The sequence below is a fragment of the Hyla sarda genome, chromosome 1 (assembly GCF_029499605.1).
Source record: "Hyla sarda isolate aHylSar1 chromosome 1, aHylSar1.hap1, whole genome shotgun sequence".
NCBI lineage: Eukaryota > Metazoa > Chordata > Amphibia > Anura > Hylidae > Hyla > Hyla sarda.
In genome coordinates, this window is record NC_079189.1 from 616,532,569 (window position 1) to 616,558,073 (window position 25,505).

Here is a 25,505-nt window from a genome sequence, read left to right on the forward strand (position 1 = left end):
ATTTCACTTCTGTCACGACCACAGTGACCTCTGCTGTTCATTTTAGGAACTGTCCAGAGCAGGAGAAAATCCCCGTAGCAAACATATTCTGCTCTGGACAGTTCCTAAAATGGACAGCAGAGGTCACTGTGGTCGTGACAGAAGAGAAATCCAAAAAGAAAAGCATTTCCTCTGTAGTATACAGCAGCTAATAAGTACTGGAAGGGTTAAGATTTTTTTTTTTATAGAAGTAATTTACAAATCTGTTTACCTTTCTGGCACCAGTTTATTTAATAAAAAAAATAAAATAAAGTTTTCCACCGGAGTACCCCTTTATGGGGTTAAAAAAAAAAAAAAAAAAAACTACCGAATAAAAAAAAACCCTAAAACTAAACCCAAATCGTGAAGAATAGGAAACCATTTTAGACTTCCAGCGCCATGTATGAGGCGTCGCAGTCCTCGCTCCAGTGACGTCTCCTCTCGGAGTCGGGATATCGGCTGCGGATCAGATTCACCACACACGAAGGGATCGGCTTCCGATGCTTCGGTCCAAGGACGCCGTGCGCGAATACCGAGAAGGATCTGTACCCCGCCTTCCGGATTACTCTGCAGGAAAAAATAAAAAAAAAGGGGGGGGGGGGGGGGTCATTTCATTTATTTAATTTTTTTTAAATAATTGTACACAAAAAAATTCATAGACAAGTCATGTGACTCAAGGGGGCGGGCAATTCGTCCTTTCTGCCATTTTAAAATATGTCGAACTGTGAATGATGAGTTCAGCTCCACTCCATTGAGTTGCGCAAAAATTTAGCAACTTTTTAACCCCTTCCCGCTATAGGACATAAGCGCACAGCCCAGCACCCGACATGTTCGCATACGTCCTGATGATCTCCTGCGGTACCCGGCTGTCAATCACAATCAGTCAATCACAGCCGGGGTCCCGCCGCAGCTGCCGAGGCCGCGATCGCACCGATCCTGGCAGCATTAACCCCATAGATGCTGTGATCAATCCTGATCACGTCATCTATGGTGTTGACAGGGAGAGGGGGCTCCCCCTGTTCACCAACGACGGCAACGCGATACGGTTGCAGGTTGCCACTGGTTGCTATGGCAGCAGGAGGGCAGATCCTGGCTCCCGGTCTGCCAGCTATGGAAGCCTGTGAGGTCCAGACAGAGGCAGTAGTGAGTGCAGTTATACCGTGCGGCAGTACAAAGGTATTCATAGTATAACCTGTAAAAAAGTGAAAAATAAAATAATAAAAGGATGAAGTGTAAATAAATAAATAAAAGCATGACGTATAAAAAAACAAAAGTATGAAGTGTAAAAAAAATAAAAACATGAAGTATAAAAAAATAAAAGTATGAAGTGTAAAAAAATAAATAAAAACATGTATAAAAAAAAAATTTTTTTATGAAGTGTAAAAAAAATAATAAAAACATGAAGTATAAAATAAATAAAAACATGAAGTATAAAAAAATAAAAGTATGAAGTGTAAAAAAATAAATAAAAACATGTATAAAAAAAAAATTTTTTATGAAGTGTAAAAAAAATAATAAAAACATGAAGTATAAAGAAATAAATAAAAACATGAAGTATAAAAAAATAAATAAAAGCATGACGTATAAAAAATAAATAAATAAATAAATAAAAGCATGACTTGTAAAAAAATAAAATAATAAAAGCATGACGTATAAAAAAATAAAGAAAAGCATGAAGTATAAAAAAATAAATAAAAACATGAAGTGTAAAAAAAGAAATAAAAGCATGACGTATAAAAAAATAAAAGCATGAAGTGTAAAAAAATAAATAAATAAAAACATGAAGTATAAAAAAATAAATAAAAGCATGACGTATAAAAAAATAAAGAAAAGCATGAAGTATAAAAAAATAAAGAAAAGCATGAAGTATAAAAAAATAAATAAATAAAAACATGAAGTGTAAAAAAATAAATAAATAAAAACATGAAGTATAAAAAAATAAATAAAAGCATGACGTATAAAAAAATAAAAGCATGAAGTGTAAAAAAAATAAATAAATAAAAACATGAAGTATAAAATAATAAAAGCATGACGTATAAAAAAATAAATTAATAAAAGCATGACGTATAAAAAAATAAATTAATAAAAGCATGACGTATAAAAAAATAAATAAAAACATGAAGTATAAAAAAAATAAAAAGTATGAAATGTAAAAAAATAAATAAAAGTATGAAATGTTAAAAAAAATAAATGAAGTAAAAGTATGAAGTGTTGAAGTGTAAAACAATAAAGGCCTCTTTCCCAATAAAACCCTGTATTATCATAAAAACCCCACAAATCCTCCACACACTAGTATTGCCATATCCGTAATGACGTGTAATATAATGTAAATTATCCCGTGCGGTGAACGCTGTAAAAGAAAAACAAAAAAGCGCACAATTTCCCAATTTTGGTGCAAATATCAGGAATTAAAAAAAAAGAAGATCCAAAAAGGTAACACGTATCGCCAAAATGACACCGCTTGTCACGCGAAAGATAAGTCCTCGCTCAACGGTGTCAGACGAAAAAAAAGGCAGCTTGTGACTTCATTAGCCCCGCCCCCTCATGACGTTACACCCCACCCCCTTCGATGCACGACTTCATCACGCCTCCCCTCCTATAGACCTGCATTGAGGGGGGCGGGGGTGACATCACGAGGGGGCGGGGCTATGACATCACGAGCTTCCAGCGTTCGGAACAGTTTGTTCCAAACGCTGAGCAGCGGAGTACCCCTTTATGCGCCAAGAGCTCGTGATGCCCCTCATGACGTCACCCCCCCCTCAAAGCAAGTCTATGGGAGGGGGCGTGACTTCGTCACGCCCCCTCCCATAGACTTACATTGAGGGGAGGGGCTATGACATCACGAGCTTCCAGCGTTTGGGACAGTTTGTTCCAAACGCTGAGCAGCGGAGTACCCCTTTAAGTGTCTAAACTGCCTGAGGTTACAAATATATACAATTTTGACTTTTTTTGGCAGTTTTTTTTGGTGTGAACTTTTCTCCTTCACCGCGATGCAGTTTTTGTGGCTTTTCTCCCCCCCCCCCCCCCCCCCCCGGCTTCTATACCGTCCTAGCGTGGACTGCGTCGCTCCACATCCGATCTGTAGATCACTTTTATATGTGGCACAAATTGTTTCGTGTTATCTATTTACTTTTAACCCCTTAAGGACTGAGCCCTTTTTCGCAATTCTGACCACCGTCACTTTACGAATTAATAACGCGGAAACGCTTTTACCGAATATTCTGATTCTGAGATTGTTTTTTCGTGACATATTCTACTTTATTTTGGTGGTAAATTTTTGGTGTTACTTGCATCCTTTTTTGGTGAAAAATCCCCAAATTTCATGAAAATTTTGAAAATGTAACATTTTTCTAACTTTGAAACTCTCTGCTTGTAAGGAAAATGGATATTCCCAATAAATTTTATTTTTCTTCACAAATACAATATGTCTCCTTTATTTTGGCCTCATAAAATGGAGATATTTTTACTTTTTGAAAAAAATGAGAGAGCTTCAAAGTAGAGCAGCAATTTTCAAAAATGTCATGAAAATTGCAAAATCTGAAGGGACAGATGTTACAGAACTACAACTCCCAGCATGCCTGGGCAGTCTAGGCATGCTGAGAGTTATAGTTTGGCAACATCTGGAGGGCTACCGTTTGGGAACTATTGTAACCCTCCAGATGTTGCAAAACTACAACTCCCAGCATGCCCAGACAGCCTTTGGCTGTCTGGGCATGCTGGGAGTTGCAGTTTGGCCTTCCTAGTGGTTGCCACAGTAAAGATCGTTTTACTTTCACTTTCAGTTGCCATGGCAACCCCCTGTCCTGCGCTGCCATTGGTCAGAACTCCGTTCTGACTAATGGCAGGGGATAGGAGGAAATCGCAGCTCTGCGACCTCACTCCTATCCCTCAGGATGATCGGTGCTGTTGCTGACAGCTCTGATCATCCCTATTTTCCGGGTGATCGTGTCACCAGAGTCCCGATCAGCCCTAATTGGAGAAAATTGCCCCCCTGGGTGATGTGCCGGGATGCCAGCTGAATAATTTCAGCAGGCATCCCGATCCGGTCCCCAACTGGCTAGCGGCGGGGACCGGAATTGCCACGGGCGTATCCATACGCCCTTGGTCCTCAAGGACTCGGAATGCAGGGAGTATGGATACTCCCTGCGTCCTGAAGAGGTTAACCTTTTTTTTCTTTAGTAACATTTTTATGCAAAAATACAAAGAAAAACGTCAAAACGCCCAACTTACTGATTTCGCCGCGTGATTAATTCCTTGGCCTTGACTTTCCCGCTGAACACGGCGTTCATCTCCAGAATCTTCTCCTGGAGTCTCCATTCGGTGAGTTCGCGGTGTTGGGTGATGCAGCCCAATCCGGTGTTGAAGTAGATGCCGAGCGCCTCCTCCTCGCGGCAGCACACGCTCTCGTCCCGAGTCTCCATAGGACGGCAATGTCCACATTTGCACCAGGAGACGTTCCCGATACGGGGGTGATTGTAGTTACTAGAGGGCGGGACGTCATCTAGCGTCGGCCATTCTGGGTCGTGCTGGAAACATTTTACTTCCAGTTCTCCAGAATCTTGGGCGATTTTGCGCAGCCTGGCCCGAAGTTCATACAAAACCTAAAAACATAATTCTAATTATTACTCATTGTGTAGAATTACATTAAAGGGGTACTCCGGTGCCAGAACATTAAAGGGGTACTCCAGTGCCAGAACATTAAAGGGGTACTCCAGTGCCAGAACATTAAAGGGGTACTCCAGTGCCAGAACATTAAAGGGGTACTCCAGTGCCAGAACATTAAAGGGGTACTCCAGTGCCAGAACATTAAAGGGGTACTCCGGTGAAAAACTTCAACTGGTGCCAGAAAGTTAAACAGATTTGTAAATTACTTCTATTAAAAAATCTTAATCCTTCCAGTACTTATTAGCGGCTGTATTCTACAGAGGAAGTTCTTTTCTTTTTGGATTTCTCTTCTGTCTGACCACAGCGCTCTCTGCTGACACCTCTGTCCATTTTAGGAACTGTACAGAGCAGCACATGTTTTCTATGGGGATTTTTTCCCCCTAAAATGGACAGAGGTGTCAGCAGAGAGCACTGTGGTCAGACAGAAGAGAAATCCAAAAAGAAAAGCACTTCCTCTGTAGCATCCAGCCGCTAATAAATTTAAACAGATTTGTAAATTACTTCTTTAAAAAAATCTTAATCCTTCCAGTACTTATAAGCTGTTGAAGTTAAGGTTGTTCTTTTCTGTCTAAGTGCTCTCTGATGACACCTGTCACGGGAACCGCCCAGTTTAGAAGCAAATCCCCATAGCAAACCTCTTCTACTCTGTGCAGTTCTTGAGACAAGCAGAGATGTCAGCAGAGAGCACTGTTGCCAGACAGAAAACAACAACTCAACTTCAGCAGCTGATAATTATTGGAAGGATTAAGATTTTTTAATAGAAGTAATTTACAAATCTGAATTCTGGTAGAAAACAGACCTGGTCGCACATCTACAATCTTGTATAATGATCTGATTGCTTCTCAGGATAATATCAAAAACTAACAGGTTGTTGTTATACATTTTTGATCAAATAGTACAAGCATGGTAAGTGAGCCATTACACCTTGTTCACACTGGTGCGGTGCTGTGCGGTGTCCGTTGCTGCCGTGGCGCCGTGTCTGCGGGGGGGTGCGGCCCATAGACTGGTTTGAGTGGCATTGGGGCCGCTCTGCCGGTGGGTCGTTCCCCCCTGTGGGCATTGGCGTCGCGGCGGTGGTGGTCGCCGCTCGGTGCTGCGCCATTTTATGCTAGGGACGTTAGGGACCCACTCTAAATAGGTGGCCTTGACGTGGCGAGTTGGCTTGTACTTTTTGATCAAAAATGTATAATAACAACCTGTTAGTTTTTGATATTATGCTGAGAAGCAATCAGATCATTATACAAGATTGTAGATGTGCGACCATGTCTGTTTTTCTACCCGAATTCATAATTTACAAATCTGTTTAACTTACTGGAGCCGGTTGAAAAAAAAATAAAAAAGTTTTCCACCGGAGTACCCCTTTAAATTGCCATTTCATATTCAAATGAAACGTTTTTATATATTTTTTAGTATTATTTCTAGATATAAATACTGACCGCATCGTCCTTTTTCGCAGGTTTTCCTTCTTCCTCGGATTCATCAGAACTTGTTTCCCCCTGTGAGGATGCGCAGTCCTGAAAGAAAAACAGGAAGAGGATTACAAAGCCGGGTCATGTGATCACAAGGCTTACAGACTTCCTGTGGACTACAGGATGACATCACCTACCAGACCCCTCCTACTATCTCCAAACCCCTCCCAGCTCCATCTGCTATCTCTATGGGATCAGGATATATAGTAGTTACACACCTCCCCTCCAGCTCTATCTGTATACTGCTGCTATCTCTATGGGATCAGGATATATAGTAGTTACACACCTCCCCTCCAGCTCTATCTGTATACTGCTGCTACCTCTATGGGATCAGGATATATAGTAGCTATACACCTCCCCTCCAGGTATATCTGTATACTGCTGCTATCTCTCTGGGATCAGGATATATAGTAGCTATACACCTCCCCTCCAGCTCTATCTGTATACTGCTGCTATCTCTATGGGATCAGGATATATAGTAGTTATACACCTCCCCTCCAGCTCTATCTGTATACTGCTGCTATCTCTATGGGATCAGGATATATAGTAGTTACACACCTCCCCTCCAGCTCTATCTGTATACTGCTGCTATCTCTATGGGATCAGGATATATAGTAGTTACACACCTCCCCTCCAGCTCTATCTGTATACTGCTGCTATCTCTCTGGGATCAGGATATATAGTAGTTACACACCTCCCCTCCAGCTCTATCTGTATACTGCTGCTATCTCTCTGGGATCAGGATATATAGTAGTTACACACCTCCCCTCCAGCTCTATCTGTATACTGCTGCTATCTCTCTGGGATCAGGATATATAGTAGCTATACACCTCCCCTCCAGCTCTATCTGTATACTGCTGCTATCTCTATGGGATCAGTATATATAGTAGTTATACCCCTCCCCTCCAGCTCTATCTGTATACTGCTGCCATCTCTATGGGATCAGAATATTTAGTAGTTATATTCCTCCTCCAGCTCTATCTGTATACTACTGCTATCTCTATGGGATCAGTATATATAGTAGTTATACTCCTCCCCTCCAACTCTATCTGTATACTACTGCTATCTCTATGGGATCAGGATATATAGTAGTTATACCCCTCCCCTCCAGCTCTATCTGTATACTGCTGCTGTCTCTATAGGATCAGGATATATATAGTAGCTATACCCCTCCCCTCCAGCTCTATCTGTATACTGCTGCTATCTCTATGGGATCAGGATATATAGTAGTTACACACCTCCCCTCCAGCTCTATCTGTATACTGCTGCTACCTCTATGGGATCAGGATATATAGTAGTTACACACCTCCCCTCCAGCTCTATCTGTATACTGCTGCTACCTCTATGGGATCAGGATATATAGTAGTTACACACCTCCCCTCCAGCTCTATCTGTATACTGCTGCTATCTCTCTGGGATCAGGATATATAGTAGTTACACACCTCCCCTCCAGCTCTATCTGTATACTGCTGCTATCTCTCTGGGATCAGGATATATAGTAGCTATACACCTCCCCTCCAGCTCTATCTGTATACTGCTGCTATCTCTATGGGATCAGGATATATAGTAGTTATACACCTCCCCTCCAGCTCTATCTGTATACTGCTGCTACCTCTATGGGATCAGGATATATAGTAGTTACACACCTCCCCTCCAGCTCTATCTGTATACTGCTGCTACCTCTATGGGATCAGGATATATAGTAGTTACACACCTCCCCTTCAGCTCTATCTGTATACTGCTGCTCTCTCTATGGGATCAGGATATATAGTAGTTATACACCTCCCCTCCAGCTCTATCTGTATACTGCTGCTACCTCTATGGGATCAGGATATATATAGTAATTATACACCTCCCCTCCAGCTCTATCTGTATACTGCTGCTCTCTCTATGGGATCAGGATATATAGTAGTTATACACCTCCCCTCCAGCTCTATCTGTATACTGCTGCTACCTCTATGGCATCAGGATATATATAGTAATTATACACCTCCCCTCCAGCTCTATCTGTATACTGCTGCTATCTCTCTGGGATCAGGATATATAGTAGCTATACACCTCCCCTCCAGCTCTATCTGTATACTGCTGCTACCTCTATGGGATCAGGATATATAGTAGTTATACCCCTCCCCTCCAGTTCTATCTGTATACTGCTACCTCTATAGGATCAGGATATATATAGTAGCTATACCCCTTCCCTCCAGCTCTATCTGTATACTGCTACCTCTATAGGATCAGGATATATATAGTAGCTATACCCCTTCCCTCCAGCTCTATCTGTATACTGCTACCTCTATAGGATCAGGATATATATAGTAGCTATACCCCTTCCCTCCAGCTCTATCTGTATACTGCTACCTCTATAGGATCAGGATATATATAGTAGCTATACCCCTTCCCTCCAGCTCTATCTGTATACTGCTGCTCTCTCTATGGGATCAGGATATATAGTAGTTATACACCTCCCCTCCAGCTCTATCTGTATACTGCTGCTACCTCTATGGGATCAGGATATATATAGTAATTATACACCTCCCCTCCAGCTCTATCTGTATACTGCTGCCATCTCTCTGGGATCAGGATATATAGTAGCTATACACCTCCCCTCCAGCTCTATCTGTATACTGCTGCTACCTCTATGGGATCAGGATATATAGTAGTTATACCCCTCCCCTCCAGTTCTATCTGTATACTGCTACCTCTATAGGATCAGGATATATATAGTAGCTATACCCCTTCCCTCCAGCTCTATCTGTATACTGCTACCTCTATAGGATCAGGATATATATAGTAGCTATACCCCTTCCCTCCAGCTCTATCTGTATACTGCTACCTCTATAGGATCAGGATATATATAGTAGCTATACCCCTTCCCTCCAGCTCTATCTGTATACTGCTACCTCTATAGGATCAGGATATATATAGTAGCTATACCCCTTCCCTCCAGCTCTATCTGTATACTGCTACCTCTATAGGATCAGGATATATATAGTAGCTATACCCCTTCCCTCCAGCTCTATCTGTATACTGCTACCTCTATAGGATCAGGATATATATAGTAGCTATACCCCTTCCCTCCAGCTCTATCTGTATACTGCTGCTACCTCTATGGGATCAGGATATATAGTAGCTATACACCTCCCCTCCAGCTCTATCTGTATACTGCTGCTACCTCTATAGGATCAGGATATATATAGTAGCTATACCCCTTCCCTCCAGCTCTATCTGTATACTGCTACCTCTATAGGATCAGGATATATATAGTAGTTATACCCCTCCCCTCCAGCTCTATCTGTATACTGCTACCTCTATAGGATCAGGATATATATAGTAGCTATACACCTCCCCTCCAGCTCTATCTGTATACTGCTACCTCTATAGGATCAGGATATATATAGTAGCTATATACTAGTTATAGTAGATTTTACATGGTCCCCACAAGCTGATCTAACTAGATGAACAATAATCTCATTTTAGTATTTAGACATTTCCTCCGCTCCGGATCTTTCCTAAAATACAAAACCTAAAACTTCTCACCTCATCCGAACTATCGATAATGTTCGGAAAGATCTCGCTGGTCGCCAATAAATATTCCTCATCCGTCTGAGCCTGAGGGGGACGGAGAACGGCAGAGAATGTAACTGTCTGTATACAGCGTATAGACATCTAATACCTTATGGGGGAGGGGGTCTTTACAGTCTAATGCAGTGTTTCCCCAAACAGGGTGCCTCCAGCTGTTGCACATTAGACTATGCAGTATAGTAGTATGTGATGTAATGCAGTTCTGAGATTGTACTTTATATTAGTGGTAAATCTTTGGTTAATTCATGCAGCAGCATTTTTTGTGAAAAACTCCCAAAATATTGTGAAAAATAAAAAAAATAATTATATATATATATATTTTATTTTTTTATTTAAAGGGGTATTCCAGGCCAAAACTTTTTTTAAATATATCAACTGGCTCCGGAAAGTTAAACAGATTTGTAAATTACTTCTATTAAAAAAATCTTAATCCTTCCAATAGTTATTAGCTTCTGAAGTTGAGTTGTTGTTTTCTGTCTAACTGCTCTCTGATGACTCACGTCCCAGGAGCTGTGCAGTTCCTATGGGGATATTCTCCCATCATGCACAGCTCCCGGGACGTGACATCATCATTGAGCAGTTAAGACAGAAAACTTCAGAAGCTAATAACTATTGGAAGGATTAAGATTTTTTTAATAGAAGTAATTTACAAATCTGTTTAACTTTCCGGAGCCAGTTGATTTATATATAAAAAAATAAAAAAAAATAAAAGGTTTTGCCTAGAATACCCCTTTAAGACAAAAAAAAAAAAGTTTTCCAGAGGAGTACCCCTTTAAGAGTCACCAAATTTATTCTCTTTAGATCCTTTTTTTTATTTTTATTTTTTTAGCTAAGTGTTTCCCAACTAGGGAGCCTCCTGCAGTTGCAAAACTACAACTCCCAGCATGCCCGGACAGCCTTTGGCTGTCCAGGCATGCTGGGAGTTGTAGTTTTGCAACAGCTGGAGGCGCCCTGATTGGGAAACACTGTTTTAGAGTGATCATACGTAATAATGTGACTTGTTCTTTACCTGTGTATTGTGTATTGTAGAGGGTGGTCTCTCTGTATTAGGGGTCGGCTGCGGTAGATCTGCTCTATAGCTCACGTCCACCTCTTCCACTTTGCAGCATACAGCAGCCGGCGCCGCTGCTTTATCCACCTAGGTAAATATAACAGTAAATTATACTTTTACTTCATTTAAGCCATATGGAGGGGGTGTATTGTACCAGGTACACCATTTTTTTTGGGCTAAGACACGAACAACCAGCACTATCCTAAATAGTGGGCGGAGTCAGCAGAAAGGGGAGTGGCCTCCCAAACCTGACATATTTAAAAGGGGTACTCCACTGGAAAACAATTTATTTATTGTTTTATTTTTTTAAATCAACTGGTGCCAGAAAGTTATACAGATTTGTAAATGACTTCTATATAGAAATCTTAATCCTTCCAGTACTTATCAGCTGCTGTATGCTCCACAGGAAGTTGTGTAGTTTTTTTTTTTTCCAGTGCTGACACACCTGTTCATGTCAGGAACTGTGGTTTGCTATGGGGATTTGGACAGTTCCTAAAATGGACAGAGGTGTCAGCAGAGAGCACTGTGGTCAGGCAGAAAGGACATTGAAAAAGAAAAGAACTTCCTGTGGAGCATACAGCAGCTGATAAGTACTGGAAGGATTAAGATTTTTTTATAGAAGTAATTTACAAATCTGTTTAACTTTCTGGCACCAGTTGATTTAAAAAAAAAAAAAATTTTAGTTTTCCAGCGGAGTACCCCTTTAACCCCTTAAGGACCAAGGGCGTACAGGTACGCCCTTGGTCCTGCTCTCCTGATATAACGCGGGGTTACACAGTAACCCCGCGTCATATCACGGCGGGCCCGGCGTCATAGTGAAGCATAGTGAAGCGGCGCCGCGCGCTATTAACCCTTTAGCCGCGCGCTCAGAGCTGAGCCGCGCGGCTAAAAGTGAAAGTTGCCGGCTAGCTCAGTCGGGCTGTTCGGGATAGCCGCGGCTAATCGCGGCATCCCGAACAGCTGACAGGACACCGGGAGGGCCCCTACCTGCCTCCTCGCTGTCCGATCGCCGAATGACTGCTCCGTGCCTGAGATCCAGGCCTGAGCAGTCATGTGGCAGAATCATTGATCATTGGTTTCTTATGAGAAACCAGTGATCAATGATGATCAGTGTGTGCAGTGTTATAGGTCCCTATGGGATAATAATGATCAGTATAAGAGATCAGTGTGTGCAGTGTTATAGGTCCCTATGGGATAATAATGATCAGTATAAGAGATCAGTGTGTGCAGTGTTATAGGTCCCTATGGGATAACAATGATCAGTATAAGAGATCAGTGTGATCAGTATTATAGTCTCCTATGGGATAATAATGATCAGTATAAGAGATCAGTGTGTGCAGTGTTATAGGTCCCTATGGGATAATAATGACCAGTATAAGAGATCAGTGTGTGCAGTGTTATAGGTCCCTATGGGATAATAATGATCAGTATAAGAGATCAGTGTGTGCAGTATTATAGTCTCCTATGGGATAATAATGATCAGTATAAGAGATCAGTGTGTGCAGTGTTATAGGTCCCTATGGGATAACAATGATCAGTATAAGAGATCAGTGTGTGCAGTCTTATAGTCTCCTATGGGATAACAATGATCAGTATAAGAGATCAGTGTGTGCAGTGTTATAGTCTCCTATGGGATAATAATGATCAGTATAAGAGATCAGTGTGTGCAGTGTTATAGGTCCCTATGGTATAATAATGATCAGTATAAGAGATCAGTGTATGCAGTGTTATAGTCTCCTATGGGATAATAATGATCAGTATAAGATCAGTGTGTGCAGTGTTATAGGTCCCTATGGGATAATAATGATCAGTATAAGAGATCAGTGTGTGCAGTGTTATAGTCTCCTATGGGATAATAATGATCAGTATAAGAGATCAGTGTGTGCAGTGTTATAGGTCCCTATGGTATAATAATGATCAGTATAAGAGATCAGTGTGTGCAGTGTTATAGTCTCCTATGGGATAATAATGATCAGTATAAGAGATCAGTGTGTGCAGTGTTATAGGTCCCTATGGGATAATAATGATCAGTATAAGAGATCAGTGTGTGCAGTGTTATAGGTCCCTATGGGATAATAATGATCAGTATAAGAGATCAGTGTGATCAGTATTATAGTCTCCTATGGTATAATAATGATCAGTGTAAGAGATCAGTGTGTGCAGTGTTATAGTCTCCTATGGTATAATAATGATCAGTATAAGAGATCAGTGTGTGCAGTGTTATAGTCTCCTATGGGATAATAATGATCAGTATAAGAGATCAGTGTGTGCAGTGTTATAGTCTCCTATGGGATAATAATGATCAGTATAAGAGATCAGTGTGTGCAGTGTTATAGGTCCCTATGGGATAACAATGATCAGTATAAGAGATCAGTGTGTGCAGTGTTATAGGTCCCTATGGGATAACAATGATCAGTATAAGAGATCAGTGTGTGCAGTGTTATAGTCTCCTATGGGATAACAATGATCAGTATAATACAGACAAAGAATTAGTCAGCCAGCACTTTAGTTGATACCAAACTATTATATGGACCTGGCCTACAGGTGAACGCTACTAGGCTAGATATACAGCAACAGAAGAATGCAGCAGCACACTGCCAGCACAAGGATATAGGTGAAACATGAACATGCAGTTAAAACATGGAGAGCTATACAGCTCTATCAGGTGTGTATATAAGGTGTCTTGGATGTTCCAGATCCTGCCATGCTTACTGAATTGTTCACACAGAGGCATATTCACAGTGTAGGGTCCGTCCCAAGGAGGCCACCTTATCGCGGTGGGACGGTCCAAGCTATTTGACCGCCGGCGGAGACAAATTTGTGAGCTGAGTGCCGCATCTCATAGTTTCACATTTGCATCTATTACACCATAGCTGTATAGTCTCCATGTTTTATCTGCATGTTCATGTTTCACCTATATCCTTGTGCTGGCAGTGTGCTGCTGTATTCTTCTGTTGCCGAATGATCAGTATAAGAGATCAGTGTGTGCAGTGTTATAGGTCCCTATGGGATAATAATGATCAGTATAAGAGATCAGTGTGTGCAGTGTTATAGTCTCCTATGGGATAATAATGATCAGTATAAGAGATCAGTGTGATCAGTGTTATAGTCTCCTATGGGATAATAATGATCAGTATAATAGATCAGTGTGTGCAGTGTTATAGTCTCCTATGGGATAATAATGATCAGTATAAGAGATCAGTGTGTGCAGTGTTATAGTCTCCTATGGGATAATAATGATCAGTATAAGAGATCAGTGTGTGCAGTGTTATAGTCTCCTATGGGATAACAATGATCAGTATAAGAGATCAGTGTGTGCAGTGTTAAAGGTCCCTATGGGATAACAATGATCAGTATAAGAGATCAGTGTGTGCAGTGTTATAGTCTCCTATGGGATAACAATGATCAGTATAAGAGATCAGTGTGATCAGTATTATAGTCTCCTATGGGATAATAATGATCAGTATAAGAAATCAGTGTGTGCAGTGTTATAGTCTCCTATGGGATAATAATGATCAGTATAAGAGATCAGTGTGATCAGTGTTATAGTCTCCTATGGGATAATAATGATCAGTATAATAGATCAGTGTGTGCAGTGTTATAGTCTCCTATGGGATAATAATGATCAGTATAAGAGATCAGTGTGTGCAGTGTTATAGTCTCCTATGGGATAATAATGATCAGTATAAGAGATCAGTGTGTGCAGTGTTATAGTCTCCTATGGGATAACAATGATCAGTATAAGAGATCAGTGTGTGCAGTGTTAAAGGTCCATATGGGATAACAATGATCAGTATAAGAGATCAGTGTGTGCAGTGTTATAGTCTCCTATGGGATAACAATGATCAGTATAAGAGATCAGTGTGATCAGTATTATAGTCTCCTATGGGATAATAATGATCAGTATAAGAAATCAGTGTGTGCAGTGTTATAGTCTCCTATGGGATAATAGTGATCAGTATAAGAGATCAGTGTGTGCAGTGTTATAGTCTCCTATGGGATAATAATGATCAGTATAAGAGATCAGTGTGTGCAGTGTTATAGGTCCCTATGGGATAATAATGATCAGTATAAGAGATCAGTGTGTGCAGTGTTATAGTCTCCTATGGGATAACAATGATCAGTATAAGAGATCAGTGTGTGCAGTGTTATAGTCTCCTATGGGATAATAATGATCAGTATAAGAGATCAGTGTGTGCAGTGTTATAGGTCCCTATGGGATAATAATGATCAGTATAAGAGATCAGTGTGTGCAGTGTTATAGTCTCCTATGGGATAATAATGATCAGTATAAGAGATCAGTGTGTGCAGTGTTATAGGTCCCTATGGGATAATAATGATCAGTATAAGAGATCAGTGTGTGCAGTGTTATAGTCTCCTATGGGATAACAATGATCAGTATAAGAGATCAGTGTGTGCAGTGTTATAGTCTCCTATGGGATAACAATGATCAGTATAAGAGATCAGTGTGTGCAGTGTTATAGTCTCCTATGGGATAACAATGATCAGTATAAGAGATCAGTGTGTGCAGTGTTATAGTCTCCTATGGGATAACAATGATCAGTATAAGAGATCAGTGTGTGCAGTGTTATAGTCTCCTATGGGATAACAATGATCAGTATAAGAGATCAGTGTGTGCAGTGTTATAGTCTCCTATGGGATAATAATGATCAGTATAAGAGATCAGTGTGATCAGTATTATAGTCTCCTATGGGATAATAATGATCAGTATAAGAGATCAGTGTGATCAGTATTATAGTCTCCTATGGGATAACAATGATCAGTATAAGAGATCAGTGTGATCAGTGTTATAGTCTCCTATGGGATAACAATGATCAGTATAAGAGATCAGTGTATGCAGTGTTATAGTCTCCTATGGGATAATAATGATCAGTATAAGAGATCAGTGTATGCAGTGTTATAGTCTCCTATGGGATAATAATGATCAGTATAAGAGATCAGTGTGTGCAGTGTTATAGGTCCCTATGGGATAATAATGATCAGTATAAGAGATCAGTGTGTGCAGTGTTATAGGTCCCTATGGGATAATAATGATCAATGTGTGCAGTGTTATAGGTCCCTATGGGATAACAATGATCAGTATAAGAGATCAGTGTGATCAGTATTATAGTCTCCTATGGGATAATAATGATCAGTATAAGAGATCAGTGTATGCAGTGTTATAGGTCCCTATGGGATAATAATGATCAGTATAAGAGATCAGTGTGTGCAGTGTTATAGTCTCCTATGGGATAATAATGATCAGTATAAGAGATCAGTGTATGCAGTGTTATAGGTCCCTATGGGATAATAATGATCAGTATAAGAGATCAGTGTGTGCAGTGTTATAGTCTCCTATATATAACACTGCAAAAAAAAAGTGAAAAAAAAAGTGAATAAAGATCATTTAACTCCTCCCCTATTAAAAGTTTGAATCACCCCCCTTTTCCAATAAAAAAAAAACACAGTGTAAATAAAAATAAACATATGTGGTATCACCGCGTGCGGAAATGTCCGAATTATAAAAAAATATAATTAATTAAACCGCACGGTCAATGGCGTGCGCGCAAAAAAATTCCAAAGTCCAAAATAGTGCATTTTTGGTCACTTTTTATATCATTTAAAAATGAATAAAAAGCGATCAATAAGTCCTATCAATGCAAAAATGGTACCGTTAAAAACTTCAGATCACGGCGCAAAAAAATGAGTCCTCATACCGCCACATACACGGAAAAATAAAAAAGTTATAGGGGTCAGAAGATGACATTTTTAAACGTATTAATTTTCCTGCATGTAGTTATGATTTTTTCCAGAAGTGCGACAAAATCACCTATATAAGTCGGGATCATTATAATCGTATGGACCTACAGAATAATGATAAGGTGTCATTTTTACCGAAAAATGTACTACGTAGAAACGGAAGCCCCCAAAAGTTACAAAATGGCTTTTATTTTTTCAATTTTGTCGCACAATGATTTTTTTTTCCGTTTCACCGTAGATTTTTGGGCAAAATGACTGATGTCATTGCAAAGTAGAATTGGTGGCGCAAAAAATAAGCCATAATATGGATTTTTAGGTGCAAAATTGAAAGGGTTATGATTTTTTAAAGGCAAGGAGCAAAAAACGAAAAAGCAAAAACGGAAAAACCCCCGGTCCTTAAGGGGTTAATGACACAGCCCAATTTTTCTAATCTGTCATGTGTCTCTTTAAGTGATAATACCTCTGTAACGCTTTAGTTTTTTCGTGATATATTGTACTTTATATTAGTGGTAAATCTTTGTTAATTCATGCAGCATTTTTTGTGAAAAACTCCAAAATATTGTGAAAAATTTAAGAATTTATTGCATAATTTTTTATAATGTAAAAAAATATATATATTTTCTTCTTTAAATTTGTACTTAATAAAAAAAAAAAAAAATAATAAGTTTTCCAGTGGAGTACCCCTTTAAGAGTCGACAAATTTATTCTCTTTAGGTCCTTTTAAAAAAAATATTTTTTAAGCTAAGTGTTTCCCAACCAGGGAGCCTCCTGCAGTTGCAAAACTACAACTCCCAGCACGCCCGGACAGCCTTTGGCTGTCCGGGCATGCTGGGAGTTGTAGTTTTGCAACAGCTGGAGGCACCCTGATTGGGAAACACTGTTTTAGAGTGATAATACGTAATAATGTGACTTGTTCTTTACCTGTGTATTGTGTATTGTAGAGGGTGGTCTCTCTGTATTAGGGGTCGGCTGCGGTAGATCTGCTCTATAGCTCCCGTCCATCTTTTCCTCTTTGCAGCATACAGCAGCCGGCGCCGCTTCTTCCGCCACCTACACAGATTGTAACATAGAAAAAACTTCTCAGCCAAATGTCAGCAACAAATTCAGAATGCAAGGTTGTGGGAAATCAAAATCACCGCTGCTTGTAGGTCACATGAGGGACAACTGCCCCCCCCCCCCTACATACAGGTCATAGTAATTGTGGGGCGAGGAGTCATCTGGAGGAGGGGGAACCGGCGAGGAGTCGTCTGGAGGAAGGGGGGGGGGGGGACCGGCGAGGGGTCGTCTGTAGGAGAGGGAACCGGCGAGGGGTCGTCTGGAGGAGGGGGAACCGGCGAGGGGTCGTCTGGAGGAGGGGGAACCGGCGAGGAGTCGTCTGGAGGAGGGGGAACCGGCGAGGAGTCGTCTGGAGGAAGGAAGGGGGGGGGGGGAACCGGCGAGGGGTCGTCTGTAGGAGGGGGAACCCGCGAGGGGTCGTCTGGAAAAGGGGGGGAACCAAAAGTCATCTGGAGGAGGGGGAACCAGCGAGGGGTCTAGAGGAGGGGGCACCAGTGAGGAGTCGTCTGGAGGATGGGGAACCAGCAAAGAGCATCTTCGGAGAAGGTACCAATGAGGAGCAAGGACTCTGGAGGAGGGGGAATGACTGAAGAGCCTGGGCCGGGGACTGAGGAGTCCGGAGGGGACTGAGGAGCCCGGGCCGGGGACTGAGGAGTCCGGGCCGGGGACTGAGGAGTCCGGGCCGGGGACTGAGGAGTCCGGGCCGGGGACTGAGGAGTCCGGGCCGGGGACTGAGGAGCCTGGGCCGGGGACTGAGGAGCCTGGGCAGGGGACTGAGGAGTCCGGGCCGGGGACTGAGGAGCCTGGAGGGGACTGAGGAGCCGGGCCGGGGACTGAGGAGCCTGGGCAGGGGACTGAGGAGTCCGGGCCGGGGACTGAGGAGCCTGGGCAGGGGACTGAGGAGTCCGGGCCGGGGACTGAGGAGCCTGGAGGGGACTGAGGAGCCCGGGCAGGGGACTGAGGAGTCCGGGCAGGGGCTTTTTCCCATGAAATGACTCTAAGATGCCCAGGCTGTCCGCTCTGTCACGTGTTTGGCGGTGTTTCAGGATTTCCTGTTCTGCTGTGTAGGAAATGTTATCAGGGTGCATCATGGGAAGCGGTTGGGCCCTTCTCATATTATACCTTGTCTCTCCACGGCCAACTCCCCCCGTAGTTATAAGTGATTTCTTCTCCAGGGTTGATGTCTCTGATGGCGAACAGGCAGAGGTGCGGCCGCCCGTCCACCATGATCCTCTTGATCTTGCAGTTGGGGTTCCTGTGCTCGTCGTTCACCAGTCTCCCCAGAGAGGCGTCTTCTCGCACCGCGTCAATGCTGAACCGAGAAACGGACAGAAACATCTGCACACTGGAATCTCTCTTTTTATTTGTCATTTTTTGCTGATCATCATTTTCAGGTAAATATACGAAAGCATTTAAAGGGGTACTCCCCCCCACCCATCCAAAGCATAGAGGATAAGATGTCTGATCGCGGGGGTCCTGCTGCTGGGGAGCCCCGCGATCTCTGCTGCGGCGCTCCGTGCCGGATGACTGGCAATGCGGAGGCTCATGACGTCATGTTGCGCCACGCCCCCTCAATGCAAGTCTATTGGAGGGGGCGGACGCCCCCTCCCATAGACTTGCATTGAGGAGGCGTGGCCGTGACATCACGAGCCTCCGGCGCTGCACCCGACACTACATGGAGAACGTCGGGGGTCCCCATCCTTTGGATAAGATGTCTAGGGGCGGAGTCAGATGTCTAGGGGCGGAGTACCCCCTTAAATTTATATATTTTTTTAATTTTCACTTACCACCAGAGTTTTCCCCCCGACTGAAATTCATACATATAAACCTTCTGGGCCTCGTGGTAAATCCGCTGCCGCCTCTGGCTCTCGGCCACATCGATGAGTTCTCCTCGGAATTCCACCACAAAATCCCCTTTTTCCATCGGCGTTAACGCGAACACTCCCCTCCCTGCCGGACGCCGTAAAAGAGAAAGCGAAAGTAAAATCCTCGTCACCTGACATACGGCAGATCAGGGTCCTGTATGAGAACCGTAAATCGCCTCTTCTCACCTTTATAGGGATTGATGTGTTTGGCAGTTAACCCTTCTTTGTCTGTATTTGTGATTATGTGATATTTGGCGTCGTTTTCGGGATTTCGCTTTCGCTTTTTCGTTGCCAAATTCCCTTTATCTGTGAAGCAAAACTCGGTAAATCCAGGAACCTCTCTTGTTGTCAAATAGAGGACACGAGTCACGAATAAAGACTAAATGTGAACCTGAACCAATACTATAGGCAAAATGACTATAAATACAAATGTCTTCTCACCTTGTGATGTCAGAGGCGGCTGATCCTCCATAATGATGTCCTTGTACTGATCCTTGTGTCCTTCTACATACTCCGCCTCCTCCATGGAGAAATAGACCGCCACATCCTGACACCTTATAGGAACCTGACACACAATGATACCGTCATCACCAGACCCCTCCATTACTGTATAATATCCCAGCAGTGTCACCTCTCCAGTCATCACCAGACCCCTCCATTACTGTATAATATCCCAGCAGTGTCACCTCTCCAGTCATCACCAGACCCCTCCATTACTGTATAATGTCCCAGCAGTGTCACCTCTCCAGTCATCACCAGACCCCTCCATTACTGTATAATGTCCAGCAGTGTCACCTCTCTAATCATCACCAGACCCCTCCATTACTGTATAATGTCCCAGCAGTGTCACCTCTCCAGTCATCACCAGACCCCTCCATTACTGTATAATGTCCCAGCAGTGTCACCTCTCCAGTCATCACCAGACCCCTCCATTACTGTATAATGTCCCAGCAGTGTCACCTCTCTAATCATCACCAGACCTCTCCATTACTGTATAATGTCCCAGCAGTGTCACCTCTCCAGTCATCACCAGACCCCTCCATTAGTGTATAATGTCCCAGCAGTGTCACCTCTCTAATCATCACCAGACCCCTCCATTACTGTATAATGTCCCAGCAGTGTCACCTCTCCAGTCATCACCAGACCCCTCCATTACTGTATAATGTCCCAGCAGTGTCACCTCTCCAGTCATCACCAGACCCCTCCATTACTGTATAATGTCCCAGCAGTGTCACCTCTCCAGTCATCACCAGACCTCTCCATTACTGTATAATGTCCCAGCAGTGTCACCTCTCCAGTCATCACCAGACCCCTCCATTACTGTATAATGTCCCAGCAGTGTCACCTCTCTAATCATCACCAGACCCCTCCATTACTGTATAATGTCCAGCAGTGTCACCTCTCTAATCACCAGACCCCTCCATTACTGTATAATGTCCCAGCAGGGTCACCTCTCTAATCATCACCAGACCCCTCCATTACTATATAATGTCCAGCAGTGTCACCTCTCCAGTCATCACCAGATCCCTCCATTACTGTATAATGTCCCAGCAGTGTCACCTCTCCAGTCATCACCAGACCCCTCCATTACTGTATAATGTCCCAGCAGTGTCACCTCTCCATATATCACCAGACCCCTCCATTACTGTATAATGTCCCAGCAGTGTCACCTCTCTAATCACCACCAGACCCCTCCATTACTGTATAATGTCCCAGCAGTGTCACCTCTCCAGTCATCACCAGACCCCTCCATTACTGTATAATGTCCAGCAGTGTCACCTCTCCAGTCATCACCAGACCCCTCCATTACTGTATAATGTCCAGCAGTGTCACCTCTCTAATCATCACCAGACCCCTCCATTACTGTATAATGTCCCAGCAGTGTCACCTCTCCAGTCATCACCAGACCCCTCCATTACTGTATAATGTCCCAGCAGTGTCACCTCTCTAATCATCACCAGACCCCTCCATTACTGTATAATGTCCCAGCAGTGTCACCTCTCCAGTCACAACCAGACCCCTCCATTACTGTATAATGTCCCAGCAGTGTCACCTCTCCAGTCATCACCAGACCCCTCCATTACTGTATAATATCCCAGCAGTGTCACCTCTCCAGTCATCACCAGACCCCTCCATTACTATATAATGTCCCAGCAGTGTCACCTCTCCAGTCATCACCAGACCCCTCCATTACTGTATAATATCCCAGCAGTGTCACCTCTCCAGTCATCACCAGACCCCTCCATTACTGTATAATGTCCCAGCAGTGTCACCTCTAATCATCACCAGACCCCTCCATTACTGTACAATGTCCCAGCAGTGTCACCTCTCTAATCATCACCAGACCCCTCCATTACTGTATAATGTCCCAGCAGTGTCACCTCTCCAGTCATCACCAGACCCCTCCATTACTGTATATTGTCCCAGCAGTGTCACCTCTCCAGTCATCACCAGACCCCTCCATTACTGTATAATGTCCCAGCAGTGTCACCTCTCCAGTCATCACCAGACCCCTCCATTACTGTATACTGTCCCAGCAGTGTCACCTCTCTAATCATCACCAGACCCCTCCATTACTGTATAATGTCCCAGCAGTGTCACCTCTCTAATCATCACCAGACCCCTCCATTACTGTACAATGTCCCAGCAGTGTCACCTCTCTAATCATCACCAGACCCCTCCATTACTGTATAATGTCCCAGCAGTGTCACCTCTCCAGTCATCACCAGACCCCTCCATTACTGTATAATGTCCCAGCAGTGTCACCTCTCCAGTCATCACCAGACCCCTCCATTACTGTATACTGTCCCAGCAGGGTCACCTCTCTAATCACCAGACCCCTCCATTACTGTATACTGTCCCAGTAGTGTCACCTCTCCAGTCATCACCAGACCCCTCCATTACTGTATAATGTCCCAGCAGTGTCACCTCTCTAATCATCACCAGACCCCTCCATTACTGTATAATGTCCAGCAGGGTCACCTCTCCAGTCAGCAGTTCCACCATCTTGTTGGTGAGTTCTAGGATCTTCTTGTTGTTCTTCTCATGTATTATGGAGTGAGGTGGAGGGTCTGTATCACATCCTCCGGACTCCCCCGATGTTTTCTTCACTACTGTGTAATCCTGTGTGTGGTGAGAGACAATGAAGGAGAACATTTCTTAAAGACCCTAAATCTGGTGATCAGTATAAATCCCGGGATCACCAACCATCTCCAGAATCTATGACTATAACCTGTCATATTATTACACTGAAGAAAGTCATCGGGCCCCTCCTGATCTCTTGTATTTCCCCATGACACCTTCTTCTGGAGGAGAACCCCATAGTCTCACTGCTCTTACAGTAAAGAATCCTACAGTAAAGAGTCCAGATACAGTAATATAGTTTGTTTTGCCTTCCCTTATTTTTCTAGTAATACAGATATATATATATATATATATATATATATATATATATATATATATATATATATATATATATATACATATATATATGCTCCTGTGGTCCTTGGCAGCCTGTGTAGTAAAGAGGGGCCCCGCACACTCATCTTCTGCTTCCTCCTCTGCTTCGGGTTTAATTCTATGTTTTTATGACGTCTGGACTCACATGGTTGTAATAAGCAGATGGAGGAGGGCGAGTGCCGGACCCATCTTCACTGACCCCATAAGGACATGTAAGGAACATGTGACCAAGTTACTTCCAAATATTTTCAGAGGTTTGAGAGTGATGCCGGAAAATACAGACATTTATACATACAGTACATACACACATATATACATCTTTATACCAGATATATACAAACAAAAAAATACAGTACATATACACATATAGTACATATATACCCACATACATTGAATATATATATAAAAGCAAATTGGACATAATGTCACCAAACTCCAAAAATTGACTGGACAAAATTATTGGCCCCTTAACTTAATATTTGGTCGCACACACTTTGGAAAAAATAAGTGAAATCAGTGTCTTCCTATAACCATCAATAAGCTTCTTACACCTCTCAGCCGGAATGTTGGAGGACTCTTCCTATAAACATCAATAAGCTTCTTACACCTCTCAGCCGGAATGTTGGACCACTCATCCTATAAGCATCAATAAGCTTCTTACACCTCTCAGACGGAATGTTGGAGGACTCTTCCTATAAGCATCAATAAGCTTCTTACACCTCTCAGCCGGAATGTTGGACCACTCTTCCTATAACCATCAATAAGCTTCTTACACCTTGTTACGCCGAGCGCTCCGGGTCCCAGCTCCTCCCCGGAGCGCTCACGGCGTCTCTCTCCCTGCAGCGCCCCGGTCAGACCCGCTGACCGGGAGCGCTGCACTGACATTCCCGGCGGGGATGCGATTCGCATAGCGGGACGCGCCCGCTCGCGAATCGCATCCCAAGTCACTTACCCGTCCCGGTCCCCGGCTGTCATGTGCTGGCGTGCGCGGCTCCGCTCTCTAGGGCGCGCGCGCGCGCGCCAGTTCTCTGAGACTTAAAGGGCCAGTGCACCAATGATTGGTGCCTGGCCCAATTAGCCTGATTAGCTTCCACCTGCTCCCTGGCTATATCACATCACTTCCCCTGCACTCCCTTGCCGGATCTTGTTGCCTTGTGCCAGTGAAAGCGTTTAGTGTTGTCCTAGCCTGTGTTACCAGATCTCCTGCTTTCCATATTGACTACGAACCTTGCTGCCTGCCCCGACCTTCTGCTACATCTGACCTTGCCTCTGCCTAGTCCTTCTGTCCCACGCCTTCTCAGCAGTCGGCGAGGTTGAGCCGTTGCTAGTGGATACGACCTGGTTGCTACTGCCGCAGCAAGACCATCCCGCTTTGCGGCGGGCTCTGGTGAACACCAGTAGCCTCTTAGAACCGGTCCACCAGCACCACCAGGATAGGAGGACGGGATAGGAGGACGGGATAGGAGGACAGGATAGGAGGACGGGATAGGAGGACAGGATAGGAGGACGGGATAGGAGGACGGGATAGGAGGACGGGATAGGAGGACGGGATAGGAGGTTGGGCTATGACAACAATATATTGGGAGGGGATTTGAAGTCAAAAGTTTCCTCCTTTGTTGATTCTCCTCCCCAACAAGGATGAGGAAGGAAAAAATGGGCAACGCCGAGTACTCAGCTAGTTTTATAATAAAACCTGCGCTGAAACAAAAAAAAAAAAAAATAATAATAATTTGTGGGGTGAAATTAAAAAAAAAGAAACGCCATTTTGTAATTTTTGGGGCTTCTGTTTCTACGCAGTGAGGGTCATTTTTTGCGCCATCGTCTGTAGTTTTTACCGTTTTTGTTTTAACAGGACTATCGCTTTTTATTAACCTCCTGAGCGGTATTCCCGAGCGTAACAAGGAGGGGGGAGAATGTGACGGGGGATGTGACAAGGGAGAGGGGAATGTGACGGGGGAGATGTGAAATTCAGTTAAAAAAAATTGTACCGCTTTTGGTACACATTTCCAGACAGAATCATACCGCCAGGGAGGTTAATATTTTTATGGTGTATGAAGTGACCAAAAATGCACAATTTTGGACTTTGGTATTTTTTTACGTGTACGCCATCGACCGTGTGGTTTAGCTTACCTTATATTTTAATAGTTCGGACATTTACGCACGCGGTGGTACCATATATGATTATTTTTATTCTTTATTACATTATTTTATAAAAAAAATGGGGGGCGATTTAAACTTTTAATAGGGAAGGGGTTAATGGAGCAGTAGGTCGCCGATCGGACGACGGAGAGGCAGGTGAGGTCCCTCCCGTCATCCGGTAAGCGGATCGGGACATCATGATTTTGTAAGCTCCGCTGAGCTGCCGGGATTCTTTTACTTTCGCTTTAAATGCCGCTATCAACTTTGATCACGGCGTCTAAAGGGTTAATGCAGGGCATCGGCCTAATCGTCCGTGCCCGGCATTAGCCGTGGATCCTGACTGCCATAGTAACCGGGACACACCGGGTTTAACCCGTTCTCCGCCGGTGACAACAGTTTAAACCTGTTAAACTGAACCAGGACGTACAGGTACGCCCTGAT

At 43.2% G+C, this 25,505-nt stretch overlaps 1 protein-coding gene across 1 annotated transcript in view; it reads right to left on the bottom strand.

Moving 5' to 3' along the window:
- Positions 1-267: 267 nt before the first annotated feature.
- The window catches only part of LOC130299346 (uncharacterized), a 32,396-nt gene continuing 7,158 nt past the window's right edge, over positions 268-25,505 (bottom strand). Inside the window, exons 2-12 of the mRNA XM_056551439.1 lie at positions 22,449-22,589; positions 19,908-20,031; positions 19,653-19,772; positions 19,389-19,551; positions 18,724-18,913; positions 17,467-17,595; positions 10,744-10,872; positions 9,690-9,761; positions 6,120-6,197; positions 4,249-4,619; positions 268-585 (exon numbers count right to left, since the gene is read on the bottom strand). Of these exons, the coding sequence (XP_056407414.1) occupies positions 402-585; positions 4,249-4,619; positions 6,120-6,197; positions 9,690-9,761; positions 10,744-10,872; positions 17,467-17,595; positions 18,724-18,913; positions 19,389-19,551; positions 19,653-19,772; positions 19,908-20,031; positions 22,449-22,589 (1,701 nt within the window). The 3' untranslated portion in view covers positions 268-401. The remainder of the gene's footprint in view (positions 586-4,248; positions 4,620-6,119; positions 6,198-9,689; positions 9,762-10,743; positions 10,873-17,466; positions 17,596-18,723; positions 18,914-19,388; positions 19,552-19,652; positions 19,773-19,907; positions 20,032-22,448; positions 22,590-25,505) is intronic.